Source organism: Lipophrys pholis (assembly GCF_963383615.2).
Source record: "Lipophrys pholis genome assembly, chromosome: 6".
NCBI classification, from domain to species: domain Eukaryota; kingdom Metazoa; phylum Chordata; class Actinopteri; order Blenniiformes; family Blenniidae; genus Lipophrys; species Lipophrys pholis.
The window spans coordinates 17727025-17745937 of record NC_137629.1 but is presented as its reverse complement, the minus strand read 5'-3'; the positions used below and the strand labels follow the sequence as shown (position 1 = coordinate 17745937).

General features: G+C 38.5%; 1 protein-coding gene across 1 annotated transcript in view; it reads right to left on the bottom strand.

The window, feature by feature from the left end:
* pigg (phosphatidylinositol glycan anchor biosynthesis class G (EMM blood group)) overlaps nt 1-18913 on the bottom strand; it is an 88587-nt gene that overhangs the window by 26993 nt on the left and 42681 nt on the right. The window contains exons 9-10 of the mRNA XM_080466115.1: nt 12327-12730; nt 7115-7306 (exon numbers count right to left, since the gene is read on the bottom strand). Coding sequence (XP_080322241.1) covers nt 7115-7306; nt 12327-12730 — 596 coding nt within the window. The remainder of the gene's footprint in view (nt 1-7114; nt 7307-12326; nt 12731-18913) is intronic.

Below are 18913 nucleotides of genomic sequence, written 5' to 3'. Positions count from 1 at the left end.
CATGTATGTTAAGTTCGCAGTGAATGAAATTACGTCTGTCCAAACAGTCTCAAAGGCCGTTTTCCCTCAGGCAATTCTTTTGTCGTTGGCTTTCGTCTGGTTGGCTTTCCGAGAAACGAACAACATTAATCACCTTCAGTGACATGGCAGAAAGTGCACAAAATGCACAAAAGTAGATTATAATGAACTGTTCATTTATGCTAATTAACAGTCATTCTGCTTGATGTTAAATTTTGAAACATCAGTTTGCTGTCACATCGTCTACCAGCCAGCAGAGGATAATAATTTGTTAGATGTGACCATTGACACGTTGCGCTAACTCTGAACTGACTTTGCAGAAGGGTTATAGGACGGTTTACCTCTTGGGTAATAACACTGAATTCTATTTGGGTGTCAAGAGTGTGTGTGGCAAAGGTTCACAGGTGTTTTGAGACGAGTTGGAATACATTTCCATTTTAAAACGGGTTCGGTATGCATGAATATTTTTAAATTGAATAACTGCACAACAGCTCCTCTCCACATCAAGCAGTACACGATGAAATGGGTGACACACAGATACACACTATGAACGTAAAGAATACATATGCTCCTTTATGTTTGGCAAGAATGCACCATCGGTGCAGAGCCGGGGGTGACTATTCAGGAAAACTTTGGCTGTGATGTGCACAGCCTGAGACAGGTTTGGCAATCAGCCGGCTGCTTTGATGTTGAGCTACTTCCCAAAGAAGCATTCAAAAAATCGTCATTTGCCTTGTCTTTTATGGTCCCTTTATTGCAGTTTTCTTTATGTTTTTTTTGTTATTTTTATGTTGTCAGTCTCAGGTATTCATCAGTGATTGCTCAATATCCAGGTAACTACAAATTATGCCAAGTACAAAACTTGCCCTGTCAAACGACTTTGCCTGCCAGTCGCCTATTTTTAGGTGCACATCTCACGCTGCCATAAGGAAGGGTGGGTGTGCACAGGGAGCCAGGGTGCAGCACAAAGAAAAAAAAAAAGACAAAACTGTATCCACAGCCACATCAATCAACGTGTAATCTTTGAGCGGTTAAAACTGAGGAGCGTTGGCTGTCCTCAACCCCATTAGCCATTTTTGAAAGATGCAACAGTGCAATTAGGCAGTTGGCACAAAGGGAAGGCGAGGAGGGAACCAGGGAGTTACTGGGGGGGGCTTTACTCTGATAAAACGCACATTCTGACTAAAGACAAGCAGACTTGAAAAGGGGGTCATTAAACAGAGTTGTTCTCTTTTACATGCACAGAGCAGCGTGAAGAGAAAAAAAAATCTGATGTAAAAAACTCAAGATTATTTTTTCCATTTGTGGGCACGGCTGTTCAGACACTGAATCTACAAGAGGCATACATTTCATGAATTAGTTCTTTGGAAATACCAAAACGATTCAAACAAAGCATCTTTTTGTTACATATCTAAAATAAACACCCCTATACAGAGCAATGAGTGACATGTATTATATTAGTCTACAACAGATAAGTTGATTGTTGTGCGATTGCTCCTATTTCATTGAACCTGTGCAAGTATGTACTGCTCTGTGTTATTAGAGCATTTTTGTTATTGTTGCTTATAGAGTTTGGAGTGGCAAACATAAAGCCAACTGGCCTGCGGCTTCGGAGAGATCAATGATGCAGTGCTGAAAGAAAAGCAGCATTACAGCAAATTTGAGGGTGAATCTGTGAAAACATGCAGCGGCAGTGATGGCATAGTGGATAGAGAGGCAGACGTAGGATTGGAGGTTTGCCAGATTGAATCCCACTGCTAACAAATTATCACTGTGGGTACCTAAGCAAGGCCCCTGACCCCGGGCTTCAGCCTTCCCAGTATGAGTAGTTAAGGTTAAAGATGAATTGGATAGATCAGAGGTGTTCAACCGACAACTCTGGAGCTGCATGTGCCTCTTCAGTGCCTCTGTAGCAGCTCCCCGAAGCTTTCACAAAATAATTTTTTTCACAAATCTCGCTTTCATTTTTACTTTATTGCCATACCACACTGATTTTCAAAAATGGTTAAATCTCCAGAATAAAAATTGCTAAAGAGAATACTGCCTAAAAACAGCCAGAATAGCTGGAATTGCCAGAAATGGACAAAAAGACAAAAAGAAAAAGGATAAAAGAAGGAAACAAAGAAAACTGGGGTAAAAAGTAAAAATTTTTAAATAGCAGTATAACAAAAAGTGCTATAACCATTAAGAAACTCACAGCAGCTATAATCAGCTAAATATCTAAAGTGGCTAAAATAGCCAAGATGCACAAAATAACTAAAGCTGGAAAATTCATGAAATAAAAGAGGAAAAATCTAAGAAAAATTTGCTCCAAAAGCTAAAACGGTGATGAAACATATTCAAACTGTACTGACGCCACTTCATGAATACATCTGTTTTAATATGTATAGTTTTTTATACATTTTTAAATCTATTTTTTTTTTTTTTTAATAAGATAAGTAACATGGTTTGCAAATTTTATTTGGTGGAAAATTGACTCCTTTGGTCATGAAGTTTGCAAAACCCTGGGAGAAGTTAAATGCAGAGACAAAATCCACAAAAAGAGATCAATACTTAAGTATATTTAACAACTTTATAGTAGATTACAAAGGCTGCAAGAGCAAAGTTAGTCCTGGCCAGGATATTTCCTACATCACAAGAAATTAAAGTGCAGAACTCCTGGATGAAGTATAAATGTGAGCAGCATGCCAAGGCTCAATGTTCGATACACAAAGACACACATGAAGCCTTCTGTGAGTACTCCGCATTCATCTCGTCCATATTTTTGTCCGTCTTCTGGAGGACGGTAGCCAGCTGAGATTAATATCCAATACACGGTAGAAGTATTCAAAGAGCGGCGGTGTGATACCTCCAGGCATTTAAAGAACACACAGATCACCAATACCTGCAATGTTGCCTCCGACTGGGCATCTTTTGCATTCTCAACATTAGAGCTTCATCGTATCGTCGTTATTATCGCGGACGTCTTTCTGGTTTCTAAAAAGGAACTCTACTCCTTTTCTTGGTATAATGAATATATGCTTGTTAAGAGCAATACCCTCCAGAGGATCAACTGCCAAATGCTCATTCCAAGGCATGGAATGCATGGAAGTGTGAAAACGGTGTTGCTTATACCATTTGAAGTCTGTTGTTGTGCGTATGTCCAACATAAATGAGCCTTTAGCTTTTATACATGAATCAAGCCCACTTTAAACTTCTGACCAATCACAGTTGTCAGACACCACGCAAGAAAATATCCAACAAATACTTGTCTCTGCTCATAGTATATGTAGACCTTTAGTCTGAGGAGAAGATATGAACTTTTTCATTGTTCATTTGGATAGCCAAATGAAGCAAGAAGTAAATTGATCAATAGCATTAAATGGAACAATATTTTAGTCCAATCATTAAAAATTGCATACTGTTGAAACTGCACTTATTATTGTTAATTTCCAAGTTGTTCATGTCTTATGGAAAGACATTTAATAAAATGTTCAGAATGTACTTGTACCACTTTGCCCTAAAACTAAGAAAATGTTCCATTAAGGTTATTTTTATTGCACTAGAGATCAAATTGGGCTACATGTATCGTCTGGACTAAAATCAGTGTGGCACCTCTGGTTTAGTGGACCGAAGTCGAACACTGAAGTAAAACTAGAAGACATAAATCCTAACACAAAACTATATATTTTAGTTAAGGCAAAGAATCAACACTGTGGAAATAAATCTAAAATAAGTCCTTGAGCACAAGTTCAGTAGTGACCAGTGGGTTGAAGTGTGACAAACCGTCATCCTGTCAATCATTCAGTTCGTCAAAAGGAGCCAGTATCCCTGCTTGGCTTTTGTCAGGTGTCTTTGTTCGGGTAAGGGTGAGAGGTCCAGCTTTTAATTAGGTGAGCAGGTAGAAGAGACGGCCAAGGAGAGGAGGAGAGGTGAGGGAAGGCCAGGTTGTGGTGCTGGATGAGCGGAGGTCAGGAGAGGAAGACAGGAGAACTGTGTGCAGACCTGAGCACTTATTATTTTCTGGCAGGGGTTAGTAGTGGATGACTGTGCCAGGCAGAATGAAAAATTACCACAGGTAGGTGCAACACCATCCCCAAGTTCCTCCCTATTTAAACGACTATTAGACAAAAGCTCCGTAATATGCAACACAAAAGCATCTTTCTTCAAGAATACTAAATTAACTTGATGATTCAATATGCAGAATGAGCATAAAGAGGCACAAAACATCCCAAATGCTCTGGACACTGAAGGGTTGGCCCCAGATAAACTCTTTAATCATGTAAAGTGAATGTGATTATGCACCTAGTATGTTTGATAAGGAATTGTGAGTCTAGCACTGAAGTTTCTTTCCCTGAGGGACGCACCCAAAGGGTTTCGACATGTGCAGGTTTGTGCAATCAGAACTCTTCTCAAAATTAGCTTTTAATGACAGCAAAAGCACCTGAGGAGCCATTTTTGAGCTGAGATAAGATGACTAGAACGCTGCCAAACTAAAAAAAAAATAAATAAAATAAAATAAAATAAAATAAATTCTATCTTCCTTATTAGGCAGTACAGTTGAAGGCAACGTGTCTGGATGTTGAATCTCTGCAGTCATTTCCATTTCAGTCCAAATGCCTCCAAGAGTGCGTTCTCGTTCTTGTTATCTCGACTCGGCCAGCAATTTGATCCGATCTTGATATGTGAATTAGTTTGACATGGTGGGCCGTCTTGTCAACTGAAGTGGGGCCCGAGTCAAGGAATCGATGCTTCAGTATAGACTTTACTTTTAAATTTAAGACTGCTGGTACCTCCAGCACGGTTTAGGTTTAACTCATCAGACTGTTCCCTCAGGATGTGGTCATGTATTTATACCCGCTGATACCATAAACAATACAAGACCAGAAGCATTCAATCAGCCTGCTCAGTTGATAGACTTTCAATCACAAGGTTGCAGGTTTGATCTACAATCTCCACCTCTTCGTTTGTTGAAGTGTCCTTGAGCAGGACACTGAAATCCCCACCGAAGAATGAATGTGACTAACAATGCTAAGTGCTTTGTGGCCAGCTGAAGCAGGTCAATCATTCTTGATTTCATGCTTTCTTCTAAATGGATTTCTCCTGCCCAAACATGAGCTTAATTTTACATGTTCACATACCAATTAACCCAGCAGACTTCACAGCGTGGGGTGGCCCAGGGGGGTGCAGCAGCGGGAAAAACCTCCAGATTATAGGGATCCTGTGTCCAGCATAATTTTGCTTTTAGGTTTGATAAGAAATCTTCATTAAAAAGAAATAGGCGGAGGGTTAATGTATTAATTATTCTTATAAAACATATTATTTTAGAACTGAACTTATTTTAAATGTGATGGATTTGAATTGAAATTATCAAATAAGCTCTAGTGCAAAACAATAACTCAAACACATAAAAGTGTCTATTGTGCTCAGCAGGCATTCATAATAATGTCCTATAATATGGAATTTGATAGAACTGGGGTTTCAAACATAAGGCCTGTAGGTCAAAGCCGTTATCAAACTCGCCTCAAAGTCATGTTGTCCGGGTGAGATTGTAAAAACATTCATAAATCAACAGCTATATATAGTTTTTTCTTTTGACATTTCACTATTTTGAACCAGAAGGTTTCATTAAAATGGGCTTTATGTTGAGATTGTAGTCATTTCTCATGGTAAGTTTGGTTTTGTGAAATTGTAGAATTTTTCATCATGTATAGTTCCTGAACTGAAATATGTTTGACACCTCAGCATTTCAAAGTCAAATACACTGGAAATAACCGCTTAGTGTGAGACAAAGCAGGTGTTGGATGAGATTTGGGGGGCTAAGGGGGCATCACACTCTCCTCCAACACTTTGAAAATGCCTGAATTAGATCAATACACAGAGTGAAAATGAAGCCACTGATACATTCTCATAATGTTACTTAGACATCACATATTATATATAGAAATAAAAAAATAAAAAACACTACAAAGACAAGAATAGTAGTCATTAAAGTGATCTCTATGACTACGGCAGTACGATCATCTTGATTTACTTGTGTGCCACACATTTCTAACATGTACATATCAGAGCTATCATGAACACCCTGTAATATCGAAAGATTGTCAGATATTACATGGTTTAAAAAGGAGCCTAGTTTAGAAAGCATTTTACTTAAAACTGCACAAACACATTAAAATGACCACCAATTCTAAAGGTTATAGTTACGACACAATTCATAAACAAAGATTATATTATGTATAACTATGTTATTGAGAAAAATGTATTTTAAGAGAGTTGCATCACATCAAATCTAGCCATAGAAACAATAGGACTTTAGCACATTAACTTCAATTAACCTATTCATGTCTTAAAAATAAATTCAGCATTTATTTATTTTTACATCTAAACACAGAATGTTTCTCAGTGTATCCAAGAAAGTTCCCTTCAGTTCCCTACTGGGAATTTTGAAACAGCTGACAACAAATTGTTGTACTTCAATGTGTTTTTCAAGAAACGTTTTGCTGCCCACCGTTGGAGAGTTCCAGGTTTTGTATTTCATTAATACAATCTAGAAGACAAAGGGTAAATAAAACTACAAATACCTCCACTATTTTCCATGGTTATATATTACTGCTATAGTCACTGCCCCAATTAGCTGGCTCACTGCTCTGTGCTGTGGAAATGTGGGTTTGATTTCATCAGTTACACAAGACAGGAGGGGTGGGAGGGGCTGTGCCTGTGCCTGTGCCAGACACAAGGAGAAAAGACCTGTCGATACTGCTGCAAACTCCTGCTGGCTGCTGACTTAAGCCAGCCCCTATAGATCGCGTCATGCTTCTTCAGGGCAATTAATTGAAGACACTGTTGAACCTTATGAAGACTGAGGGATGGAGATTAACTAATGCTAGATGTGACAATAATAAGACTACAATTAAAAGGAAAAGCGGTCCATCAACATCACAGTTTGTGAGGAGGCCCGAGTGTTTGTCCCAGATGAGCCTACATGCTCATCTGCATGGCAATGAGGAGCCGGTACAGCCGCACTTTAACTGAAGTCCCTGTCAGGGGACCGCAGTTTGTCAACAGTTATGTTAATGAAATCACACGGCTAGACCCGGGCTTCACGGGAACTTACTTGGACGTAGTTCGACCGGTGTGTTGCCAGGGAAACAGGACATTGCCCACAGCTGCCCGGTAGCTGTAGACCCCCAGAAGTCCGAGGGCAAGGGCAACCTTGGAGACCCACGAGCAGCGTCTTTGAACCAGGAGGTAGATGAGAACCAGACAGAAGGCAGACAGCAGGGAGAGGACCATCTTGTGCTCTGAGCTGGGGGGAAAAAAAAGACAAACAAAGAGTCATGACCTGCCGTCTGATACGAAGAGGCTCTTTGTACAGAAGTTCATTTAAATTTAATGTGTTGGCAAGAATGTTTTTCCAATGTATCTCATTTTTAAAGACCCCTTGAATTAAAAAAAAAAAAAAAAAAAGTATTTCTCCAGTCTTGTGTGGGCTTGTTGTTCATGTAACTCTTGATTACTGCCAAAAATGATTGTATCAACGATTGAAGTGTTTCAACATCAAATTCACCTTTTCCCTAATAATGACTGATTACTACTGCTCTTAAAGGTGTTTTTTTTAATATTGCATCCAATAGAAATACATACACAGCAGGTGTCTCCTAAGCACCACCAATGTGTCAAATCCAGATATCGTCTTTAATTGGTGGCGTTGCATCACACATTTAATACAATTGACGACTGAAACTGTCTCGCAGATCTGATTGATTACACTACAAATAAACAGAAATCAACAAGATCTTTTCACTCAGCCCTCAAGATAAACATACTGTAAAATATGTGCAAGAATGAATGCAGCTGTTTTCGGTTAATTTAGGGGAAAAAAAAACCAAAGCTGTAACATTAAATTCAACATATTGATGAGATGAAACCGTCATATTCTCCAACACAGGTTTAAACTTTAAAAGACTTGAATCTTCGATTGTTCCCGGGTTTAAGGCTGCATGCAGTTTGAAATTACGCCACTCTGAGCTCAGACAGGAAATAATAAGACCTCAAAGGACATATCAAAGTTGAATAGCGGCGATGTATTTAGTCATTAGCTGGATTAGACAGCAGTGGAAGTGGGTCTCTTTGAGACAAGATGAGGCGTAACGCTACCTAGATCTCATTATCCCAGAAACAGGCAGTGGAGGTAGGAAGAAAGGGCAACACTGGACAGGGAAAAGGTCAGGATCCACATCTCTATTCCACAATGTGGTGCATGTTAAAGAACAAACTATAATCCCACTGGCCCGAGCTGTTGTCAGAATACCAATGGCTCCAAGGCTGTCACGGTTTTTGTGAGAATTCACAGTTTTCTTACAGTCTGAGCTATTGGCAGAAGGCTGCTATCTTCCTCCTCTTGAAACTCTTCTACAAAAATTCTAAATTGAGGTCCTGTCAGCTTCTCAGCCAGAAAAACCATTTGAAATGCTTCAGTGTCGGGAAAAAAAAAAAGACTGGTGTTGTCTTAACATGCCTGTAACGACCAAATCACTCCTGTTACTGAGCTGTTACTGGTACTACTGCAACAAGTTACAGTCAGTCAGCTTCACTTCAGCCCCTACAGAGAGATCCAATATCTCATCTTCCTCTGAGAACAGGAATGAACTTGTGACTTTGGTAGGTAACACTAACACTCAACAAAAATATAAACGCAGCACTGTTTTTTTTTTTGCTCCCATTTGTCATGAGCTGAACTCAAAGAGCTACGACTTTTTCTATGCACACAAAAGGCTTCTTTTTCTCAAACATTGTTTACAAATGTGTTTAAATCTGTGTTAAGGCCCCTGCATACTCTGATAAGAATAAGAAGTCCGGCTGTGACGTCAGCCAGCTGCTGAAAAAAAAGCTTTTTCGGTAGGAGAGTTCATACTCCAAGAAGAAGCTGTTGAAGTCGCAGGCCATGCCTGGGGAGTGAACCAACATTCCACAGGAAACCAATCAACAACCTGATTAACTCAATGCGAAGGAGATGTGTTGCACTGATGGAGGCAAATGGTGGTAACACCAGGTACAGACTGGCTTTCTAACGCCCCTGAAAGCCCCCAAAATGGTTAAACTGCAATAGGACAGAAGATCAATAGCCTTTCCGTCTGTGAATAGCTCCCACAATAAGATTAAAATGCTTTGTGTCAGGTCACAAGGTAAAACCAAAAAGAACTGAGTCAGGGGAGTGAACGGTACAAGCACCTAATAGAAAACAGAGGTACTCCTGAACATCGGTATATTTGCTGCATGCATCCTGTTTGTGTCGATTGACAAAAAAGAGACACACCGCCCCAGTTGTTGCCATTCATAAAGTGGTGTGTCTGCTTTTGTAAGTCTGCCAAGCGCATTCTGAATCACCCAAGTAGCTTTTGCTATTAACAGTCTCTCCTCATCTCGCTGCATGCTAAAAGCCATCAACAAGCCAATGTGGATGGTTGATATCACAAGTATCTTCATTTAAAGGAGTTCAGCCAATACTGGTGCAAAAACAAGGAAGGAGAAAAGATATCTTTTAGCTAATTACAGCCCACAGTTTTACTGATTTGGTTGACTTTCACTGTTTCACTTTATGGCAGGAGTTGGGAGAATCTAAAGAAGCAAAAATCAAATGCTGGACTCACTGAGTGGCTAGAAACAGGAATGCTAATGCTGTTCTGGATCTGTAAAGTCTATTAGCAAATTACTGCCTGCTTAAACAATTGCTACATCAGCTTTATACGGCGATAATATGTCAGCGCTGACATTTAAGGGTTGAGACAATGCCAGCTTGCAAAGAGTCGGGAGGCCTGTGACCAGCTGTGGGGTGAGGAGGTGAGCATTGTTGGCAAATACACACTGATAATAAGCTTCAATAAAAAGGCTGTGAGGCATAAAGTGATAAAACAATGAAAAGATTTTTTAAACAGGCTTTTATAGAGTCAGCAATTATACATGTGATTAAAAACACTCTTTAATTATCATTTATTGAATACCTGAATCTCCCTCCCTACCTGCCAACCTATCTTGCTCACATTTAGAGAGACAAAGGAATAATATGTTATTCCCAATGACACTTTATCTTTAATGTGTTCATTTTGTGTGCATTCTTCATGAACCATTATCTGTGTTGTACCAGCTCTACAGCTTCAATGCTAATTTTTGGTGTTCAGTACAAAGGAAGACATAAATCTATGTCTTTATGAACCCCAATCATCTAGCTATGTGTGATATAATATGCTGGCGTTCCCTTATTTAAATGAAATGTAATTTTACGACACAGTAATACAAAGACATTATAGCACATTATGAGCATTAAGAACTGAGCTTCATATTAGAAGGTGAAAGCATGCCAGTGAATTTGTCAGGTGTACTGGTAACAGCAAATGAAAAAATTATTTTAATTCAGGCCCTGTTTACATGACGTTTAAAGTGAAAAAAGAAACTGTTTCTGCATTTTCGCTTTAGAAGAGTTTTGCGTTTGCACTGCAACGTTTTGAAAACGAGGTCCCTTTACACGGAAACGGAAACACTGACAACAATGTAGTTTTCATGCTTGACCACTGGTGGATGATTGAATGTTTTTCTAATGAAACTACACACAATGCAAAGAACAATATGCTTTACACATTAACACTGGCAGGCAGACGGACATTCGTATGGACAGACAACAAAGTTGAATTTTGATTAATAGTGACTCTTGTACAGTGTTGGGCAAGTTACTTCCGAAAGGTAAAATATTATATATTGTTAGTTAGTCATTTGAAAATAATTAGTTACATTAGAATATTGCTGTCTCTGAATTGTAATGCATTACATTACTTTTGAATTACTTTTGAAATACTTTCACCAAAATAACCACAGAAATATGAGGAGGCATTCTAAATAGCTGAAATGTAGTTTATTGCAGCGGATTCTACATTCAGTGGAAGTGATGTAGCATAATGACTATTTATGCCCCTAAAGCTATAGCATATAATAGACACAGTTAAGACTCAAGGACCATCAGAATTACAAAAGCAGACAAAGGATCAGAATCTTGCCAGCTATGCTAGAGCTGCTGCAAAGTCTACGCCTGTTCATGTGAAACACAATAGAGTTTGAGCCACTCTAATGTAAAAGCTCATCTGCTGACATGACAAGACACACAATCTCTTTATCTGTTTGTCTCTCTTCATATATTCTCCTTTAATTCAAGCTCACAGAACAAAGATGTCCTCCACTGAATGGACATAACCTCTGCTTTATCAACAATGAAAAAAGTGCATTTGGAGGACGAGACCTGCCAGTTTTACTGTGTGTTATATAAAATATAGTATCACATACATCAAGAGAAGTGCCATCAAAGCCAGTTTCAATAATTTAATCCTTAATCTTCACAAACAAGCACATACACTAAACAGCGTAGGTAACTTTACATAGCAAACAAACAACACAAATAAAATAAGGTCCATACGTTTGACTTTGGTACGATACTGTCTAGAAAAGAAACTTAGAATACACCATAGAGAGAATTGGAACCAGGTTAAAACTTGTAATAATGGCGCGTTACTTAGATTGTAACAACTATTATTTGACCAAATGTTGTATTAGTAATGCGTTATATTACTGCATTACAGCAAATAGTATTAAGTTACTGTAACTGCGTTACTTTTGGAAAACGTTACTCTCAACACTACTCTCAACTATGAAACTACCAAATCCCAGGAGAATAAGGACGAGGAGTCATGTCACTCTGGACACCGCCATTGTCGTTATTGTTGATCTACTCACACAGGTGGAGTAGAACCATGTTAACGAGGGCCTAATATAACCTGAAGACACACCAACATATCCTCAACACACTTTTCCTTTTCAGGTTAAAAGATCATCATTCCATCTTGGTCAACCCTGCTAACATGTTACTGTTGCTGTCTGTAGAAAAGCTGTGGTCATGTACGTTAGTTCTGTGTTGTGTTCTTACCAACAACTGCAGCTAGAAGCAGCTGAATGTAAAATTACAACAATTTTCTTCCCAATTAACTGGTGAGAAGAGCAACCCAGGAGCAAGTAACTATATTTCCAGTGTAGGCTCATCTGGAAAGAAGCTATCACATTATCACTTCAGAATCTGCTGCAAAAAACGTAATCTTCATACTGACTTGATTGAGAATTCAAATATGAAGTGTTAATGAAACATATATTTAGTATGAGAAGACAAATGTTGAGTATTAAAGTCAATATCTTGTCAAGAAAAAATGTTCATCACACGATTTCTTAAAATAGTGCTAAGCCGTAACTTTTCAATGTTTCTGTAAGTGTGAGAATTAGGTAAAGCCAACCTGTTAAGCCAGTGTCCGACATCGGGGAGATGAGCCCATTGCACCCCGGTCTGGTTGAGGGAGCGCAGCAGCCTACAGCACAGCAGAGTGAAGGGCGGCGTGGCTAATGCGAGCCATCTTTCCGAGTAAATCCCTGCTTTGGGGTGAGCAGAGGGATGGCAGTCTTTGGAAGGGAGGATGGGCTCTTCATCGTCTCCGAGCCCGCTCTGCTCTCTGAAGTACTTGCGGCAGACGTCCTGGAAGACGATGAGGCAGAGCGTGTTGAGCAGGAAGTACCAAGTTTGATGCTCTTCTTCCACAAAACTGCTGGCCGCCAAGCTGAGAGTGTGGCCGACGGTGCCGGCCAGGAGCAAAACATCCAGCTCCGACAGTGACCACTCACTGCCCCCGCTCCTCAGTGGAGACTACAGAAAAAAAGGGTGAAATCAAAGGGAAGATTTAGAAAGATTTAATGATTTTAGAGCTTTTAATGGTTCAGTACTTTCTCAACTGCATGACTAATATAGAAGAGCTTTCCTTGACCTTTGGCAGACAGATCCTTCTTTCAAACACCGATTTGCAAAGCAACCCTCCAATTTACAGACTGAAATACTTAATTTGTTTGTCTGAATGTAAAAAAAAAGTTAGGACCATTTAGAGTTGATAAGGGAGTGTTACGGTTGAAGAGGCTACAAGAAATACACAAGCCTGACTGCTCACTCAATCTCTATCACCTCTGATGGCACTACAATTCTCGGTGGGATGATTAGCTGGAAGAAGGTACTGCTTGGGTGCTTCATACCAATATAGTTCAATATTAAAAATCTAATTGAATGGCCCATGTGCTTTGTGCTAAAACAGTTCAAACTGCAACCATGGCCACTTACTATTGTTAAGCATACCAACAGGAGAACACTATGCTGAAGTACGAGTTATTATTAATATTAACAGAATTTTGTTCTTCCACGTTACCTGTGTCGGCTGTCGACATCTAGCTCCTAAGACCTGGTTCTTTCTCCCTGGTTTGGTTCCTCATCAAAGTAAATTTGGACTCTAGTTATTTTTGTAGACTACATCTTCAATAAAGCTCCTAGCTTTCCTCCTACTTCTACATCTGCACCTACGCTTGGCATCACAGCCCATGACCATGAACCGTCATTCATAAATTACAATAACCGCCTTCAGGATTTTTCATCCCATCTCTGAGATTGGTGTTTGTCTAATTGTGTTGCTTATTTAAATCTGTGCGCACTAAGTTCAAACAAAGTTCAGCCAAACCTCATAGCTCGGTAGCAATATATTAACCCAACAAAGAACATCTTTGCCGCGTGTGACTTGAACTACCGAGGTGACTTCAGTGTGTAAATGAACCTTTTTAGGATGTATTTTTCTGGGTATTCGTTCTGTACACATAGTTGTGTCTCTGTATACTTTATGTGGCATGCTGTGACATTATGTATTTGCTTATGCTACTTATGTCTAAAAACAGTGTGTCACATCTAGGTGCATATATTTCCATACATTAACGGTACCTAGGTTGTTTTTTTTTTCAATTAAACTCTTTTCAATCCTTACTTTAATTTAGATTTCATGTATATATTCCAGAGTATTGACCGATGTTTTCTGATCAATTGCCCAAAATTATAGATCTGTATTTCTCATTTACCCCCCATTGAAGTCTCTCCACTTAATCACAGTCATGTCTTTATTTAAATGATGTTTGTTTACCTATATAAGGTGCAGCCGCGTTGTGGCTTATCTTTGCATTATCGATAGGAGGATCAATACTTCTTACAATGTCCTTGTTTTTGAGTTAATACAAGCCATTTCTCAAAGGGAGCTACAAGACATTTTTACAGCAAAGCTGCTCTATGTTCTAGTCTGTCTCAGCTCAAGTGGATAGCTGTGTGACATGTTAACCCTGAAAATGGTCAATTCCTAAAGTTCGTCTTCCCACATTTTGCTTTTCCACTCATCCGTCTTCATGGCATGAATACATGGTGTCAATGTAAATAATTTCTTGAAAGTATCTCAATTGTATTTTATATTAGACAAAAGTAACTACAGTAATTCTATTCTTCAGATTTTCGGCCAGGACAGACACCCGAATGCTCTCTAGTGGGAAAAATCATCCTTTTATCTAAAATGATTTCTTTAAAGAGGATATAAAAATCCCGAAGTCACACATTTTCTTCAAGAATTTAGCTACTGAGATAGAAAATCCTGAATTGTTTTCCAGTCCCTGAACAGATTTTGAAACAATTCAACAGCTCAATAAGTAACTTACTGGGCCAGAAAGTAGGTAACTTATTGAGTTATATTCTTGTCATTCTTTCACTGTATGAATCATCTTGAGCATTACTGTCCTGGGATTCAGGTCTGCGAACATGTCCATCTAGGAGAGAGTTGAAATACTTGCTGGTGATGACCAAGTAAAAGTTAAAAACATGAAATATACTACAATCATTATTGAAATCCACAAGTGCTGATTGGATTAGTTTGGATGTGGAGTACCTGTATCTTGACAGATGTGAGCAGAGCTGAACTTCTCATTAACACACGAAATTACATTTTTATCCAAAAATGTCCCAATATTATTTGAATTGCTACAAGTGCTGAAACAAGAAAGAGCCTATACATACTTTTGTGTTGAATTGGCAAGACACCATGGATCATTGAAACATGTAGAGCTAGATCTATATGTTGCCTGCCTTGCCTTGAATGAATAATCACTTAAATGTAATATGCTTCAGGAGGAGATTGATATTATGACTAACCAGCATTGTCATATTCAATAGAATACTCACACTCACACCAAAAAAATTAAAATCTAATCAAACTCAGAAATATGCAAAATCCTTATGAATAATAAGAAGCAGGAGAAGCTAAATTAAATACTTAGGTCATTTTCTTGATAAGAGTGGTATTTTCCACTTGTTCTTCTTGATATACCCAGTTTCTCTCAACAAGTATTAAAATAACTATTTCAGGAAACAAAGTACACTCACCTTAAGGTCATTAAAATTCAATCAGGTGGAACTTTAATCACATTTTGGTTGGAGAAGTGGGCTTGTAAGAAAAGTTAACTTTTTCCATCTAGAGGAGAAACTAATCAGGATACCACTAATAAACATTTTTGGATGCCGCCCATAATGCCGCCATTCGTCAAGCCAAACCAGGTACTGCACTGCATTTTAAAGGATTCCAGTGATTATACGATAACCACATTGAACCCAGAGATCATTTCATATCCTTTTCGGAAAATTGTACAATATTTTAAATCACTAATTTCTACTTCTTCCGACCCCTTTCGAACATGTAAAGCTAGTGTCATATATAAAATGGAGAGAGGTATCGCTAGTTTTTGCTTTAATTATTGGATGTTTTTCTTTGTTACTTGTTTGTTTTTCATTCATTCATATTTGTGTCCTACTGAAATTTTAGAAACACTTGAGGAAATAAAAGGATATGTGAAACTAGCGAAAACAGATGGCATATGATAAAAGTATATAAAGCAAATTCACCGATCAACAGTTTTGCAGTGTCATGCTGAACCAGCCTAATCTTCTAATCTCAAAATCAAAATGAGTCTGTCAATCATGACTCAGAGGATGTACAGTCCACTAATTGTATTTCCTCACACAGGTTATTAAAGAAAGATTTTGGCCGTGAAGATAGGCTATGATCGGAGAGGCTTAATCATCCATTTTTGGAACAGAATACGTAACCATGGCATGATATAAGACAGCACTTCTGTACACATTCTTTGAAAGGCAGCAAGAACTAATCCATAATTTAATAACACAGTAACTTAAGAAATTTTAAAAAGTTTGTATCCTGGGTGGATCCATTTGTCTCTGTATAAATGAATTTTTTTGTGTATACACTGTGCAAATGCTTGACCTATTTAAAGTTGTCTTCATCAAAAACCTTTACAGAAAACATCTACATCAAATCCATTTATGATCACCCTTGGTACGATGTGTGTGTATATAGTATATGTTGTTTAAAACGCTGAGAGTCTAAAATGATCAATAGGGTTTAAGAACGCTAACTGAAGAACTGTGTTTATAAAACTGGTATGGGAAATGTTGAATGATGCCAATCAAGTCAAGAGTCACTAGTGCATTTATGGAAAGTTAATGCTTTTCAAAACTACCTCAGTAAATATTCTAAACTTCCACTTTTGGTATAATATGGCTGGCCCTCCTCTATCAAGATGCCATTTCTAACTTGCACAAATGCTGTTTTTAATTTGCTTCTTGGAGGTCTCAATCTTCAAACTTTTCCCAAAGACACTCATGAAGGTACCAGAACGTCTACTGAAGTGACGAGCTCGCTTTAAGGTGGTGTAGTGAATCACTGCCTTCCAGTTTGTTATAGGTCCAGCAGAGAGAAAGAAGCTTCTAGAACTACAGACAGACTCATTCGGTAATATACTAACAGCTGAAAAGAAAGCAAACACCAATAATGCGTAGAAATGCGATAATATTTTTTTTTATCATTGTGTTAACAATACGATTTTTGATAAAAAACACTTAAAGTTGATGATGCAAATGTCCTTGTGCTTTGATGTTTGTTCTTCCAATTAACTTTGCTCTTTTTCTTGTGTTCTTGTTAATCTAAGTTTTCTTTAATGTCTACAATTGAATGGTCAAAGCATGGTGAATGGAAACAGAAGCTACTGCTGTTCAGTCAGTCTTCTACAATATGTATATACCTCATGTTTTTATTGCAAAAACTATTATATAGAGCTGTATTGAGTCAAGGCTGGGCACTACAGTAACTCACCACCAGCACCACCTAAAGGTGTCTAACTTCCGTACGTTTCTCAAGGCGCTCGGTGTCTGAGTTTGCATGAAGCATCTTGGAGAATTTGTGACAGCTGGGTTTGCTGACGATGATTCTTTATGGTTGCTTTCCACTTCAGAGGCAATTTCTCAAAAAAAAAAAAAAGTTTGCATTAAAAGGAGACAGTCTTTTGTCAGTTGTGTGGCATTCAAACCAAAATGAAAATATTGTGGAGAGCTTTCAAAGACCTCAGAGTCACAGCAACAGCTACAGCTCGGTTTAATTACTCCACACGCTCTCGTTCTATGGATTTGGAAGTTTATTTCCTCGCCCAGGCTAATGGCCCAAGTGGATTCCCTCTTGACTTTGTCGCCGTATCAGCACTTTCTCAAAGTTCCCAGAAGGGAAATGAGATGTAACCTTCACAGATAAATTATAATGAGCAAAGAGGTGCAGCGGGAAACAGGACTTACCTTTTAGGCCATTTAAACAAACACTTAAGACTGGAAGTCTCCACTACTACTTCCCACTGAATAATCTACAGCCGCGACAGATGATGAATTGCTCACATTTAAAAGAACAATCTTGCAATGTTGCTGGCAGTTATTTTAATTAGTTGAGGGAAAACTCATCACTGATGTGGGAGAGAGAACTAACAATTCCAAATTTCATTAAAGAAAATCTAAACCATCAAAAGTATTCAAAGCACTGTCACAAAATACAGTATTTCCTGTGATTTACAATCTCCATTCAATGTTTTATTACCGTCTCTTCATTCAGGTTTAATATTTTCTCTGATTATTCAACATTAAGAGTATGGCCTTCTTTTTTCCACTTATAGGTTCCCTATTGTTTTTGACACAGCTAAGTAATGATGGGTGAATTGGTTTTAAACTGTACAATTCATTATTGTATTTTCATTATCGTACAATTATCCAAAACCGAAAATTACTGTATTTTCATTAGCTTGGATTAAGGCTTTAGAAAGCCTCAACTGCAAGATTTCCTGTCTAACAAGAGTCAAAGTAACGCAGAGAAACGCTCAGGAGCCAGACGACTGTGAACACATGGATCTGACGAGTTTTCACACTCTGATGTCAGCTCGTCATCGATCACTGTTTTAGATAATATGTTCCAGACACTGCAGAAGGTGGTAAGATAAAGCAGGTGTCAAATTACAAGCATAACACAAATTACAGCAATTAAGGCACCAGCAGGCTCAGGAAAGATGATGCGCCAGTGAAACCGACCTGTGACAACTAAATAACGACCGGTAGAGAGCGGTGTGTGTGTGTGTGTGTGTGTGTGTGTGTGTGTGTGTGTGTGTGTGTGTGTGTGTGTGTGTGTGTGTGTGTGTGTGTGTGTGTGTTTGCTGGGGAGATACATAAACCTCAAATATGAAAATGATAACAAAAGATCTTAGACCTTTTAACACTTTACACTATAAGCTCCTACTACTGTGCTATTTGGTTCAATTAAGATGAAAAGAAAACCTTGAAGAGTTGATTTGGTAAAATGTTTATTTAAAATATGTTTCATAAATTTTTGGGGTGAGCCTGAAGTCAGCTTTCTCAGTCAGATAAGAACTATGGTGGGCGAATGGATTTCTTTGGCTCAGAGAAGGCTGAGAAAGTCTGATATCATCTTGTTGTAACAGGCAAAGTGAGGAACTTTCAGTGGAAAGGCCGATGTTATCTGAAATCGGTGACCTGTTCAGGATGTACAATGTGGTTCTCTTAATGTGTAAAAGGTACACAATGTAACATATAAGAGATTCTCTTGTTGTGCAGTGCAGGCTGACAATGAATGGAATAAAT